At 40.1% G+C, this 15,165-nt stretch overlaps 1 protein-coding gene across 11 annotated transcripts in view; it reads left to right on the top strand.

Moving 5' to 3' along the window:
• The window catches only part of mast2 (microtubule associated serine/threonine kinase 2), a 141,450-nt gene that overhangs the window by 110,603 nt on the left and 15,682 nt on the right, over positions 1-15,165 (top strand). For all 11 annotated transcript variants that reach the window (XM_013273515.3, XM_019346731.2, XM_019346732.2 and 8 more), the window contains 10 exons: positions 3,496-3,571; positions 5,026-5,235; positions 10,605-10,706; positions 12,196-12,328; positions 12,442-12,509; positions 12,784-12,887; positions 12,978-13,186; positions 13,268-13,406; positions 13,677-13,809; positions 14,127-14,292. In XM_013273515.3, coding sequence (XP_013128969.1) covers positions 3,496-3,571; positions 5,026-5,235; positions 10,605-10,706; positions 12,196-12,328; positions 12,442-12,509; positions 12,784-12,887; positions 12,978-13,186; positions 13,268-13,406; positions 13,677-13,809; positions 14,127-14,292 — 1,340 coding nt within the window. The remainder of the gene's footprint in view (positions 1-3,495; positions 3,572-5,025; positions 5,236-10,604; positions 10,707-12,195; positions 12,329-12,441; positions 12,510-12,783; positions 12,888-12,977; positions 13,187-13,267; positions 13,407-13,676; positions 13,810-14,126; positions 14,293-15,165) is intronic.

A 15,165-nucleotide genomic window follows, 5' to 3' on the forward strand; every position in this document is an offset into this window, starting at 1 on the left:
TGCCTCAGGCTGTTTTGTACAAACTCCACCTCCTTTACTTACTGAGCCCTGTGGCAGAGCTGCACAGCTTTTGATTGATTTTCTCTTTCCTTAATTTTTTTAAGGCACACGGACATTAAAGAAGTGCTTTAAAGTTGAACATATTATCGCATCAGGTGATTGACGTACACGATGGGGCGATCGTGGCTCAAGAGTTGGCAGTTCGTCTTGTAATCGGAAGGTTACCGGTTCGAGCCCCGGCTTGGACAGTCTCGGTCGTTGTGTCCTTGGGCAAGACACTTCACCCGTTGCCTACTGGTGGTGGTCAGAGGGCCCGGTGGCGCCAGTGTTCGGCAGCCTCGCCTCTGTCAGTGCGCCCCAGGGTGGCTGTGGCTACTATGTAGCTTGCCATCACCAGTGTGTGAATGTGTGTGTGAATGGGTGGATGTCTGGATATGTAAAGCGCTTTGGGGTCCTTAGGGACCATAAAGCGCTATATAAATACAGGCCATTACCATCACTAACAGTTGCCTTTGCATGTTCACATGCACAGATATTCTAGCCTTTTTCTTTTTGTAAAGCATCAGTAAACCCAAATTCTGTCCTATTGCTGTGCTGTTATGTCACAAAGACAGTTTTCTTTCACCAACTAGCTGAAAACACATCTTCCTTCTAGCTTTTTCAATTTTAAGCTGTTAACAAATTCAAAAGTCAGATGTTTCACAATGAAGCAGTGAAAAGAAAGGATGAGGTCCTTTTCGGTTAAGTTTGAAATACTGAACATCGTTATCGTAGAGTTGGATCAGAAAATATGTAAAAAGATTTTTGGGAGGGGTCTGTACTTAATTTGATTGATTAAGGTGCTCATGACCATAAAACCCTCACGTGTAGCCAAATTAAAAACATTTTTGCAAATAGTGAGCCAAAATCCCTGCACAGCAAAGAAAAAACAAACTCCTTACCAGTTTTTTTTAAATGCTTGATTGCTGCCAAGGTTATCATTAATAAATGAAATCATAATTTAAAAACTGCATTTTGTATTCGCTTTGATTGTGTTTACCTAATATTAACATTTGTTTGATCATCTGAAACATGACAAATATGCAAAAAAAGTAAGAAATTAGGAAGGTGGCAAATACTTTTTCACAGCTCTGTATATATACATATCTGTGTGTGTGTGTGTGTGTGTGTGTGTGTGTGTGTGTGTGTGTGTGGTCATCTGTCAGCGTGATAAACTGCGCTCATGACGTTCAGCATGTTTGTCACGTTCAGGCTGTTCTCATTCCTATTACGCTCGTAATTGGACTTTGAGCTGCCGGTTGATGACTCAGAGCATTACCTCATGGTACAGGTCACCATGTATGTGCTTGTGTGCACGGGTATATTTGTGTGTTTATCAGTGACTCATACTAACAGATGTGTGGTGACTAAAATGTCTTTGTGTTTGTTTGGGGGGTTTGTAACCTCAGTCATATTAAGTCTCTTAAGTTTGCAGAAATTGTGAGGTGTCTTTTCTGCACATCCTATTTTAATGTTTTCTTAATATTTCAATTCATTTTGGAAACGAGTAACTTGTTGGTTGGCCTTCAGGTCAAATAATTTTTTTTTGTAAAATTAGATATTTTACTATATTTGAGTTTAACAAAAAATGTTTTACCCCCTTGATGTGATGACCCTTCATGACATGTTAAGTTGTGAGAGCAATAAAAAGTCATTTTAGGCCTCTTGAAAAGGAAATATACACTCAGGGCAATTAAATTTTATTTATATAACCTCAGATCTTAACAATTCACCTCAAGGTGCTTTATATCGTAAGGTAAAGACCCTACAATAATAGAGACAAAACTCCAGCCAGGCTGGGGGTGATGGGAGGAAAACGGGACAAAAGACGCCCTGTACATAGCTTAGCACTTACTAAATTGACCATAGATGTCGATGTACATTGATGGATGGATAAATGGATGAATGGATGGAAGTGGGCTGCGTTATAGAGATGCCTTCATTAATTTTTCTTCTTTCGCTCAGTCCATTTACATACAAGGGGGAGCATGTGCTCAAGTAAACTGGCATCACCCTCCTAGTAATAAACATGTATTCAAGTTGTTTCTGAGTGACACAAAGGCAAGCTTAGACTATTTTAATAACAGTTGAATTTATGGCCGTGTTTACATGTGATAGATGTTTATAATAAATGTACTGACAGTGTATCTTCAAGAAGGATCTTTAAAATCATTCCAGAAACGGTTAATAACAACCAAACTAATGGTTTAAAACAGATGAATATATGTTGTGTGCCAGATTCCTAAAATTCCTAAAACGCTTATCGTTTGGAGAGCAGTTTTCACTTTCATATGTGATAAGTAAATAAAAGCGAAGGTTATCAAAGCCTTGTTCAGAATTAAATGTGTCTTCCGTGACTAAAACACATACGCACACATACTGCCTGTCACCATCTCATATTGTGAAAGTGAGACATGGAAAGGTCAAGGGTATTGCTACTGTTGCTGTTTTGTGTTATTGTAGAGAGAGGTCAGGTGTGGGGGTTGGTTCATGATAGAATAAGAAAAGGGATGAGTCCCGGGAGAAGCACAATACAGAGAAAAGGAAGTCCACTGTTGGTGCTAGTATGAACTAAAGGAGACATCACTGTCAGTCTGTCAGGGCATGAAAACCCCCCGAGGACTAATGGAGACTCGCTGCACGGAGCTGGACGAGTAGTAAAGAGGCCTGGCTTATTACTGACGCACACGTGCTGTCCGTTGGTCTGCCAGCCTCCAGAGGCGTTACCTTTGCGCTGCTCAGTGTGTGCAACCATGTGAGTCTAGAGGATGTCATGGTATTCGGTTGACACTGCTGAAGATGCACGTATGATGAAGACCCCCAGGTCCTGTTATTGTGTGTGAGCACCATCCCTTTTCTCTTCCCCTCTGCTCTGAGTTGACCGAGCCTGTCTGTCACTTCGGTTTCCTCAGGCCTGTTTCTGACAGGGTAGATCTTTTTTTCAGAATGCAAGCCAGCACCAGAACTTTTCTAAATGTTCGTCTGTGGAGAAAAAAAAATCTGTCTCTGCTTTATGCTAGTTTGTGCTTTTTATGTATGTTACAGAGAATCTTTAAAGAAATTATATTCATTTTTACCATCTGGAAATATGATTTAAAGTTTGGGTCTACTACGTTATACACTACAGGACCATGACTATCACTATATTACTATATAAATTCTGATATAGTGAACAGGTGGACTTAGTGGAATTATTTATACATGCTCACATGATCCCTTCTCACAAGTATTTGGCTTCAAATGCTAGTGTTTGTGCATCACATGCTCATATTTTTGGTTCCACAGTATATACAGAACAATTTCCTGATGAGCTACATCAAAAGTAACCTGTGACTGTCCTGGAAAACAGTTTAGGCTTTTTGAAAATAATGGTTGCCTGTCAGCACATTTAACTAAAGGCATGCTAAGACTTTAGTGGCTTACAGTTGGTGATTATCTCCATTTGCTTTGTTTCAGCCCTGGGCGCTCTCCTGTGTCCTTCGACCATGAGATTATGATGATGAACCATGTGTACAAGGAGAGATTCCCAAAGGTTTGTATTACTGACAAACAGCTCCTAAAGAAACTAAAGGAAGTGCTAAAAAAAAAAGGGATGGACAAAAGAACAACAATGCAAGAACCTCAGTTTAAGTCTTTGCTTTCAAAGTTAGTCTAGAATCCAAATAACAAGCAGTTAAAAATGTTTAGAGTTCACTACTGTGTGGACAACTGCAAGAATTTGGGGATTTCATCATCTTTAGCACACAATGTATTAAAAAAAAGAATCTACAGATGTTTCTGTGAGCAGGGGACCAGGCTGAGAAGTAGTGCTGAACTGCAGTGTTACATCAAAAACACACCTGATTCTGTAATAAGTGCATGGGCTCAGACACCTTCTGCTTAAGTTAGTCAATGAACACATTTCATCTCTGTAGCCACTAATACAGTTTCAAACAGTAACAAGTTTTGGCAGTCAGTGACTGCTGTCTAGAACCCACAGACATCACCATATGCTGCATTTCCTCCATCGAGATGCTCTGCTAGGCCTTTACTCAGCCAGCTTTAGTTGCTGCATGTTTGTGAATCTTTGTGCATTCAGTTTAACAACTGAAAATCATGCTCTATTAGGCTAATATCAGGTCACTCACTTGGTCAAATATCTCATGTCTTTGCCTAGAGAAACTTGGGTTGCTTTCACAGTATGTGTTTGTTCATTATCCAGCACCATCAGTTTTGCAGCATTTGTCTGAATTTGAGTAGAGAACATAACTTAAAAAAACAAAAAAGATGCACCACAGTGATTAATAAAATTGGTGCTAAGAACATATTCAAAATGAACATATATTTTCAAGCCCTAATGCAGCACTGCTTTAAAAAAATATGTTGTTCATTACTGTGCAGAAAGGCTGCACATCCACAAGTGCAAATTAAGACTCTAGCATGCAGAGAAATGCACATGCGTAAAAAAAGATCCAGGAATGCTGTCCAATCATCTGGCTGATCAATATGTGGAAGCCTAAGAGATCAATGCGTTTGCTTTGTTTCTATTTTCTATTTAATACAGGATTTATACACAACTGAAATATTATTTATGTTTTTATCCAATGAGCAGCTGCAGTAAGTGCTGTATGAGCAGCATTTTGAAATAAAATACTCTTATTTCTTATTAATATGTGACATTAGTCTTCATCTCTGTTCCATATTTCTCTCTCTTTTTTTTTTAACAGCGACCTGTCCCTTAAAGTATTTGTTCAATTACTGTGACATAGACGATGTATTATGCTAAAGATTAGAAGTTTAGTGTTTCATTGAGTACATTATTTCAGGCCTGTATCAAACATCATTTTTGAATAATTAATTTTTCAATTAGAAGCGATTTTCCCTTACATATGAGATTATCTTATAGCCGTGCCGTTTACTGTCTCTCCATGTGTCTCACATGAGCGTACCTATGTGTGACTCATCCTTCTCCCCACCCTTTAATTGCCTTCCGCCTCCTCCCCTCAGGCAACAGCTCAAATGGAGGAGCGTCTGGCCGAGCTGCTTGCCTCCTCGGCCCCAGAGAAGATTTGCCCATTGGCCGACGGGGTCTTGAGCTTCATTCATCATCAGCTTATAGAGTTGTCCAGAGACTGCCTGGAGAAAAGCAGAGAGGACCTCATCACTTCCCGCTACTTCTACGAACTCCAGGAGAATCTGGAGAAGCTGCTGCAAGATGTAAGTTGATTCCCAAGTTTATTCACAGTCCAGCAATAAGCCACTTTTGCTTCCAATTCTTAATCATTCCTTTGAATAAAGCGTGTAAGAGCAATCTAAATATAAGAACTTCATTTGCTTCCAATTGTGTTCCTCATGCACTTCTAAAAAACAACAAACAGGCACAAAAATCAGCTCAGACACTTTTGACCAGCAGGTGTAGACTGCAGTGTTGATTTTAGAGACCTCTAAATGTTTTAATTATTTAATTCTTCTCATTAGTTTCTTCTCTTTAAAAAATACACAAATAAAGACACAACATGTATAGTACCATCCCAGCCGTGCTTGGTTTACTGTGCAACAACTTACAGTGTGACACACACCTTTGTTCACTCATTACGATTGCAGGTACTGTTACATGTCTTATGAATGCACAGAGGCTGCCGTTCCTTACAGACCTAAGACTTCCTGGGCTCTCACACATTCCTTCATAAACAGTTTGTATATTTCTGTCAATCAATTTAAATTTACTCGCTTGGCGTGACAAAATTATTTCAGACACCTCATGTCCGTTTACACACGAATATCAACATGACAGAGCACAGGAATGTACTTACACATGTGTGAGTGGTGGTGACATCTCTATTAGCTCAGTTTTCGGGGGCCTGAGGGTGTGATATTGTGGCTCCCACAGGCCTCTTATTGATCTTCTGTTCTACTGGGACACATAAACACAAGATATCTCAATCATAGACACACACATATATGCAGGCAAGCGCACACACACTCTCCGATTTTAATTTCACACTTCAGTGGTCACTGGGGACTGATGGATGACTCTCCCAGACACAAGGAGGTGCAGTGGAAAGGTTTTGGGATGGCTGAGGATTGGAGGGGATTCCTCTGCTTTCGATTGGCCAGCAGGTTCACAGAGGAAAGGGGAGGTGGATGTACATGCATGAAGCCTGTTCAAAGGCTTTTGGAGGGTGCAAGGAACTCGGGTTGTGCACATCTGGAGAAGCGCTCCCAGCTCAGATGGCAATGCAGCAATGCGGGCTGAATGATGACATCACCAATTAGGCAACATTAGACTGTTTTTTTTTTTCTGTTTTTTGTAATATAGCCAAGTGCAGCAGCAGGTGAAGCAGACCTACAGCTCAGAAAATGAATTTGTGAGCAGGTGGATGCAGGTGTGAAGACAACCTCAGCACGTGTTTCATTTATGGGAATTCCTCGTAATTTTTGTGGGTGTTTGTCGGAGACATGTATCGCACCTCGTGGCAGAGGAGGCTGGAAGAAGAGGAGGTGGAGGAGGTGATAAGGAGGAGCGAGTGGAAGGTGTTCATGGACTGCTGGGAGGAGGAAGGGGCAGATGCCGACTTTACAGTTGAGTCAATTTCGGTTTAATTCAGTGTAGCTTTATTGGGACGTTGAGACTCGGTTACATTGTTGTTGAGGATCAGACTGGAAGGTAAAGTGAATGTAGCTGATCTGATGTCATACCTCAGGAGTTGCCTGCACTACTTTCTCTGGCTTTAGTAGCTTGTAACTTAAATAAATGTAAATTGTTCTACAAACAAAGCCTTTGAAAGGTTCATAAAAGGGAAGTGAGCATGCTTCAGAGGATGATGACAAATACACCCATATTGTAATTGTCGTAATCAGCTAGTTGCTTTGTGTGAGACAATACTAGGGTTGTATTATACTTCACTTATCTGCAAGTTGAGTCTAACTAGTGTTTTGTGGCATTAAGTGCGACTTTGTGAGCGATTTCTTCCCAAATGCTGCTGTTGTTGGCTCAAAAGTCAGCTCAGAAAGGTGATGCATTATCTGATATTTACTATTTTAACAGGAGAGATCTCAACAGAGAGTTAATCCAGTTTTTCATTCATTATATTTGTAAATATAATTAAATCAGAATTGATCATTTTGCCTGATGTAGTGAATGTCATTCATCTTGTCCATCTTAACTGCTTATCCAACTGGAATCAGTGCCATCTTTATTGGGCAAAACGAAGTGTACGCCTTGGACAGGTGGCCTGACCATCACAGATCCAGTGACTCACCTTAAATGAAGGCTTTTTATCCCGAGATAACTTGATCACTAAAATAAATCAGGCGTTCTTCTTCTTCCATGGCCCTCCATCTCAACCTATCCCTCCTCTGTCACACCAACCCTCAGCATACACTCCTTCACTAAATCCATGAATCTTCTCTGTGGTTCCTCTTTTCCTCCTGCCTGGTGACTCCATCTTGAACATCCTTTGTCCAGTATAGCTACTATCCCATCAATGCAAATATTAAAACAATCTCAACCCTGCCTGTCTAACTTTGTTACCCTTAAAAATCAGAGAAACACTGTAGAAAAGTCTAAAAAACAAACTGCGTGAAGCTTGATGGTTTCACTTTCCCCTGTAGTGAGATTTCTGTGTGCCACTCAGTGGAATTTAATCAGCTGAAACTGAAAAATGACAAAACTCAACAGAAACTTGCCATTTGATAAACTGACCCTGTAATTTTACAGGAATAATGGTAACAAAATGAATAGTTTGTATGTTCTCTCAGTGGCTTTTTAGTATGCTCCACTGCACTTTACACGAGCCAATTACAGAGTAACTGTGAGAAACGAGCCTTTCTCATTTTTGAGAAGCTGGTTTGGTAAAACAATTTCCCCTGTTTTTCATTTTTACCAGCCTACACCTTTTGGTCTCTGCAACCATCAGTCCTTTTCCTTTATCATCATTCCTTATCCCCTTCTTTGGTGTCCTTTCTTTCCTTTCCTTGTGTCATGACCTCATTACAAAATTCACAGGAGGCCGACTAAACTCTCCTCCTCCTGTCCTTCTCTTGTCTTTTTTCTCTCCTCCACCTTCACCCCTCTCCTTTGGCTCATACTCACTTCCTCTCGGTCATCTATCCCTGTCATGAGGCCTTAGTGACCTGTCTGGCGGTCACTATGGCAACCTCCATCCAGGACATCCTCTGCTGGAACCCCTGGGAGACCCTGTTAGACTCCTGGAGGTCACCTGAGGGCGGAGGGTTGTAGAAAGCTATCTCAGCTCTAGTGATCTGTCACTAAGTGTCCATCCTTCACTCTGAACCTTCAACAGATTTGCCACAAGCCATACACAGCTGCAAACATCTGCTTTTAATAGTCTTTTAGCTGAATTCAGGTACAAATGTGACCTGCTTGGAGGAAATGATGTATGCTCTCTGTTAAGCATGAGAAAAAGATCTTTTCTTCCATATGTTATGGTGTTAAATAAATTAAATTGAATTGAACTGAATTGAATTAACACCAGGAATTCACATTAAATCATTCTTAAACATCTCTCGTTCACTTTTTCATGACTGCTTGTGGTGCTACTTTTCAAATGAATAAAAGCAAAGAAAATGGAATTTGAAGTGAAGGAAAAGCAGCTCACAGGGATCTGTGACTTTGTTCCACTGTACTGAGTGTTGCTGTGTGGTGACATCATTTCTGTACACCATGTATTGTGATATTGTTGTATTAGGTTATCTGTGATCCCCACGTCTCTCTGTTAGACTTAATGGATTTACCTCTGATCTTAAAAAAAAAAAAAAAACTTGCACTTTTAAATTAAAAAGACATAAATATAATTTATTTATTTTATATTTGCAGAAATGCAGCTAAGGTTATGAACATTTTACACTAAGATACTGCCAAATTATATGTACTTATATGTACTTCCCTTTAAATAAAACTGAAGCTTAGTTGATCAAAAACGGTTGTTGCACCATTTGTTAAAATAAATAAATGAACCTAAAAAGTCCTTAAATATTTGGTGAGACCACTTTCACTGCCAGCAGTTTCCAGCATTTCCTGAATTTCACTCTTGAATTAGGATTAAATCAGTTTAATTAAGTGTTACTAAGTATATTTACTCCAGGGCTATATAATATGCTTCACTGTTAATCTGAATAATAGCATGTTTTACAGTATTCATTTCACACCAGCCTTGATGATTCACGAGAAATTGAATTTGTTAATAAAAATTAGTTGATCTTTTTCAATAAAAGTGAAATGATCAACTAATTTCTTCTCTGTTGACGAGACGAGCAGTGCTCCGCTGATGAAGACAAAGGATATTGAAGATGAAGTTTTTGGCATCAGTTGTAATAACTGTGTGTACTGCTTAGCATGGTTAATCGCTATGCTTTTACCAAAAATAAAAGTCCAATCCTTGTCATGCTAGCATAATAGAATAAATTTGTAATACACTAAAATCTATAAATTAGATCACACAGTGCGTGTGGATTCAGGATGTTAAAGGACTTGTGTGTATGCTGTGTACCCACCAGGGAGTCGCTTCATGTTAACCACACAGTGTTAAAATATGCCGGCTGTCTCTTTCTCACATAGTCTCTGGATAATTAGTCTCTATGTAGTGGGAGTCTATCCCTCAGCTGTCCATTACCACCGATCACTGGTCCTTACAGTTACCACACACACACACACACATGCACATACATAATATTCCATGTCCTTTATACTTACATACATATAGTAGAATACCCATACAGTAGATATCCACTCCCTCCCTCCAGGTTTCATTACAGTTATAAATAATTCAAGAGATAATTCAAGGGTGGTGGTGGTGGTGGGGTTATAGGGGCCCCCGGGCCCTCTGCATCTGTCAGGCAAACAGCAACCTGTCAGCCACGCTTTGTTTATGAGCAGCCGCCTCCCCTGTGTTACCCTGCCTGACACATACATACATTATAAAAACATGCATACATGCCACATTCATAAATGTGTGCGCATATGAAACTACATGTACACAGTTTTTCTTTAATTATTTTATTTTGTTACAGTGGCAGATTTGTCACCACACACACACACACACACACACACACACACACACACACACACACACACACACACACACACACAGATGCACTTTATTTCCACCCCATTTCTTTCCAGGGGTCAGTGTTTGCTCCAGTTGCATCTCCAGTCAGTTACAACGGATTGCTGAGTAAATTGCTCTGTCTCCGTGCTGGCAGACATTTCATGGTGGATACGATGGAGTGAGGCAGAGGTCATTTCTGATTTAGATTACCTCTCAGGTGTCAATGAAAGAAGGACTCCACCATCTGTTCGTCCTCATGGCTGTTCTGCTTTGTTTATGAAGGACAAATACAGCACAGACGTTTTCAATACAGTCCAAGGTCATCAAAGTTCACACTGATGAATTATTGTCCTGTCCTGACAGATACGAGTTGTTTGTTTGTTAGTTGTTGTTTTTTTGTTCTTATTGTTTTTTTTTTCTTGCCTATTTGAATTTAATATCGCAGAGAATATTTGTAATAATTATTCTTTATATACTTTGTGCTTTAACCCTGCATCCTCTTGTGTTCTCTTTAAGGCTCATGAGCGTTCTGAAAGCGTAGAGGTTACCTTTGTCACACAACTTGTCAAGAAGCTGATGATCATAATCGCCCGGCCCGCACGTCTCCTCGAGTGTCTGGTAAGAAAGACCTTCACAGACCTTCCAGATTATTTTTAATTATCTGAGATGAAGCTTATTCACCTTTTTCACCAAACCTTGCCCTGCTTGCATATCCTCAACAGCTACTGAGTCCTTTTTGCATTTCAGTTACTAGTATTAACTGGAATTGTTTTTTTCATACTGTTCAGATTCACTCCATGAATGCTTGAAAAATGCAATTTAGAGCTTTCTGCTCCTTGGTGGAAATTTAAGCCAAGAAATTAATTTATGGGTCTTTCAAAACAGTCTAATGTACACACATGCTCACACATTAACACCTCTCAGCAACACTATGTTTAGACAACAGCAGAGCTTCTTTTCTTTCTCTGTCTGTCACCTATTCAAACTTCTCCCAGAGGACCTCCATGATTTTGGGATGAGAAAAAAAAAAAAGTCCATATCCACACTCTAAACTGTGTCATTATTTTCCTCCTCTGACACGTGAACTGAAATCAGCGGATTGTAGTGCAAGTGCAAAAACCGATAAGTGGGATCGATAGGCAGGCAGGCAGGCTAACAATTCCAAGGAATTGGACTACTGGGAATCAGTTCTCTACAAGAACCGGTTCTCAATCTGTATCCCTGAATGAGATGATTCACATTTTCAGGCTAATAGATGGAACCAGCCATTTGTGAGCCCAGGAGTTAGACATTAGGGAAACGAATGTGAAAAGGGGAAAGAAAGAGTGCAGAAGACAGGGATAATTGGAGGGGCAGTAGAGGATGAGGAAGAGGAGGACAAGAGGGGAGGTTTCCCCAGTCCTCACATCAGTAGTTTTGACTAATTGCATGCAGCTGAAGCTGTGACACTGGACAGGATGGATTTTTACAAATGAAAGCACAGAGAGAGAAGAGGGGGCAGGAAGTGTTTGTGTGTCCACAAGAAGGGAATAATCAGGCAGCATGTCTTAGTCAGAGGACACAGAAGTTTCTGCCCAGCAAAACCTCCTGTCCCATCTGCAGCTCCGTCCAAGTCTTCACTCTGTGATTGCTTTAGAATCACACAGAAGGTGTAGATCATGGTTTTTTCTGTGTAGCGCTGTTGTTGGGGCAACTCACTTTAAATCAGAGTTGAATATCTTGATCTAATAAAATAACCAGATGAATTTCTGTTTCTCTCCGTGTCTAGACTCAAACAGGACTGGAGCATTTTCTGCTAAATTATGAGATTTTGTTACCAGAGAATCATCACAGAACTACACAAATAAGTCTTCATATTATATGTTATTGTTTATTGTTATTGTTGCAAGACAAAAGACTGAACAGCTAATAAAAGTCTGGACAGATCAAGGCTTGTAACCTTTTAAATTCACGTGTGTCATGGCTGTCATAACAACTTACACGCCTGAGAATAGATTCTCATTCTGTTATTACTTGATTTTGAACCTTAAGCTTTAATTTGTCTCCTCCATTCTCTCTTTATGCCACTCCTCCTTCATGACCTCCTTCCACTCTCCCTCCTTTGCAGGAGTTTGATCCTGAGGAGTTCTACCACTTGTTGGAAGCAGCTGAAGGCCATGCAAAAGAAGGCCAGGGCATTAAGTCTGACATTCCCCGATACATCATCAGCCAGCTGGGCCTCACCAGGGACCCTCTGGAGGGTAACATCAGCAGGCGTCAAATATTTCTTATTTAACTGGTTAACTGCTGTCTTTTTCTTTGCCCCCCTCGGTTCCTCTTTCTCCTGGTCATTGATCCTTGTGTCTCGTTGTAGAAATGACTCAGCTCAGCAGCTATGATAGTGGAAACCCAGAAACCCCAGAGACAGATGATTCAGTTGACGTGAGTATACAATGAAGGAGTGTTAAATAGGAATCTGTGAAAGTAGAACAAAAATGTAATCAGTTTAATTGACTTTATTTTTAATCATCTAATCAATTTGAAGTAACTTTTCAAGCAACTTGTAGATTCAGAAACATACAAAAGGGTAAATTTTACTAATCATTTATGAAAATATAGTAAAGATATTTTGAATTGTTCTTTTTTTTTCAATGACTAGACATGGTTCTTCTTTTTGGGTTGAAAACCTTTCATGTTTTTTGCTTTTGTGTTTCAGACTCGAGTAGCCACAGTCCCAGCAGGATCACCACAGACTAAAGCCAAAACCCCTCGAGAGGAGGACTTTGAAAATATCAAGCTCATCAGTAATGGAGCCTATGGGTACAACAGCATTCAACTCATCTTGGTGTCTCATTTTTAATATATGTTAAGTTCTTTGTAAAACCTGAATACCTTTCTTGTCCTGTGCAGGGCTGTGTTTCTCGTGCGTCACAAGGAGACCAGGCAACGATTTGCTATGAAGAAGATCAACAAGCAGAACTTGATCCTGAGGAACCAGATCCAGCAGGCCTTTGTAGAGAGAGACATACTAACATTTGCTGAAAACCCCTTTGTTGTCTCAATGTTCTGTTCTTTCGAGACCAGGAGACACTTGTGCATGGTGATGGAGTATGTGGAGGGTAAGATAATTACTAGTTGTCATTAGTGGTGGTAGTAGTATTATGTTGTCTAATATTGCAACTCTCATGTGTCATCTATAGGTGGCGACTGTGCCACACTCCTGAAGAATATCGGAGCCCTGCCTGTGGATATGGCCCGTATGTACTTTGCTGAAACTGTCCTCGCGTTAGAATATCTTCACAATTATGGCATCGTGCACAGAGACCTCAAACCTGACAAGTAAGACTCAGATAACTAAAATAGGCATGGCATCACACTGTACCATGACTAGACAATACTGCCTGAAGCTGAGTGTTTGGAGCAGTCTGAAGCCTTTTTCACAGTTTTTTTCCGCAGTTATTACTTTGACATAAGTTGCTCATATGTGTTTTCTTTGCTTATGATTTTGTTGATTATTGTTATTACTAAGGTTAGAAACTAATAGAAATAGTGCACTGTTTTTCCAACATTTGCTGTCTGGACAGAAACTTTCAATTTTCTCTCGTGCAGTCTTCTCATCACGTCTATGGGACACATCAAGCTGACGGACTTTGGCCTCTCTAAAATCGGTTTGATGAGTTTGACCACAAATCTGTATGAAGGACACATAGAGAAAGACACCAGAGAGTTTCTAGATAAACAGGTATGAGCTTATTTCTTTTCCTTTTTAAGGCTTATGTACTTGTCATTCAGAAGTTGTTAGTCAGTGAGCATACCCCCGATTCCTTTCTTAAATTTTGAATTACCTCAGTTTACAAAATGAATTTGATGTTTTATTCCGTATGAAACTCAGCAGAAAGGTTTTGCAGAGAGAAAGCCCAAGGGCAGTGTTTGCATGTTTGCATAGTGTTGGCTTCACTTTTCAGACCCAGAAGCTATGCCTGTCTTTTCCTTAACAACACAGAATAAATACTTTTGTGTGTGTTTTTCATGTGCTGAGCTAACATTCTGCTTTTGCAGGTTTGTGGCACTCCAGAGTACATCGCCCCCGAGGTGATTCTCCGTCAGGGCTACGGCAAGCCGGTGGACTGGTGGGCAATGGGAGTCATCCTGTATGAGTTCCTGGTGGGCTGCGCTCCCTTTTTCGGAGACACGCCAGAAGAGCTCTTTGGTCAGGTTATCAGTGGTGAGTACATCACCTGCCACATGGATTTTTATTAATGTTGTACTTTGTAAAATCAAGAGTATCCCAATATATAAGGTGCCACAAAGTTGCTATAGTTCAAAAGGTTTTTAATAATGCAAGAATAATTTACTAAACCAAACAGAAAAAGGAGGAGTGAAGGCAAAGGTGGGCAGTAGAGGAGGAGAGTCAGCCAGGCTCCCATAGCTTAATATGCTCATAAGTGAGCCTCACGGTCGGTGGTTAGTAAGGCTGAAAGAGAAAGAGGGTGAACGTTAATGATGATCATCACAATAAACGAGAATTAAAGTATAAGAAGAAATACATGCAGAGTGTAATCTGGCTTTCACTTACATATTCCTACATAATAGATAAAAAGATATAATACATATTAATCTATTAATCCATCACTAGGGATGCGCATTAATTAGAGTTTAGCAATTTCGATTCCTTTCCGATTCTCTCTAGGTATGAACACAAAGTCAGTAACACAAATTGAAGTTAAAAAGCAGCACAAAGACACTTAAACGTGATCGCCACAGTGATTCTGCTTTAGAAATATGAACATGTAGAAATGGAGGCAGCAGCCTGTCTGTTTGTTCCTTTGTTACCTGTTGAAGTTCAGAATCCAATAAGTGTGACATTTTGAAAACTGAACTTCAGACTTAGCATTAAGGACTCAATGCTCGATACCCCTATAATGACTTAGTATTAAGTCACTCCACGCAGACATGCTTTAAAGGGTTTTAACCCTTCAAAACCTTTGTGTAGTTACTGGTCTAATAACGGTGTTGCTTTGTAATCAGAATAATAAACATTTGAGCCTGATGGCTCCCAGCCTCAGCAGACTTCAGAAATTTTTAGATGCAGCTCTGC

The sequence above is a fragment of the Oreochromis niloticus genome, linkage group LG17 (genome assembly GCF_001858045.2).
Source record: "Oreochromis niloticus isolate F11D_XX linkage group LG17, O_niloticus_UMD_NMBU, whole genome shotgun sequence".
Lineage (NCBI taxonomy): Eukaryota > Metazoa > Chordata > Actinopteri > Cichliformes > Cichlidae > Oreochromis > Oreochromis niloticus.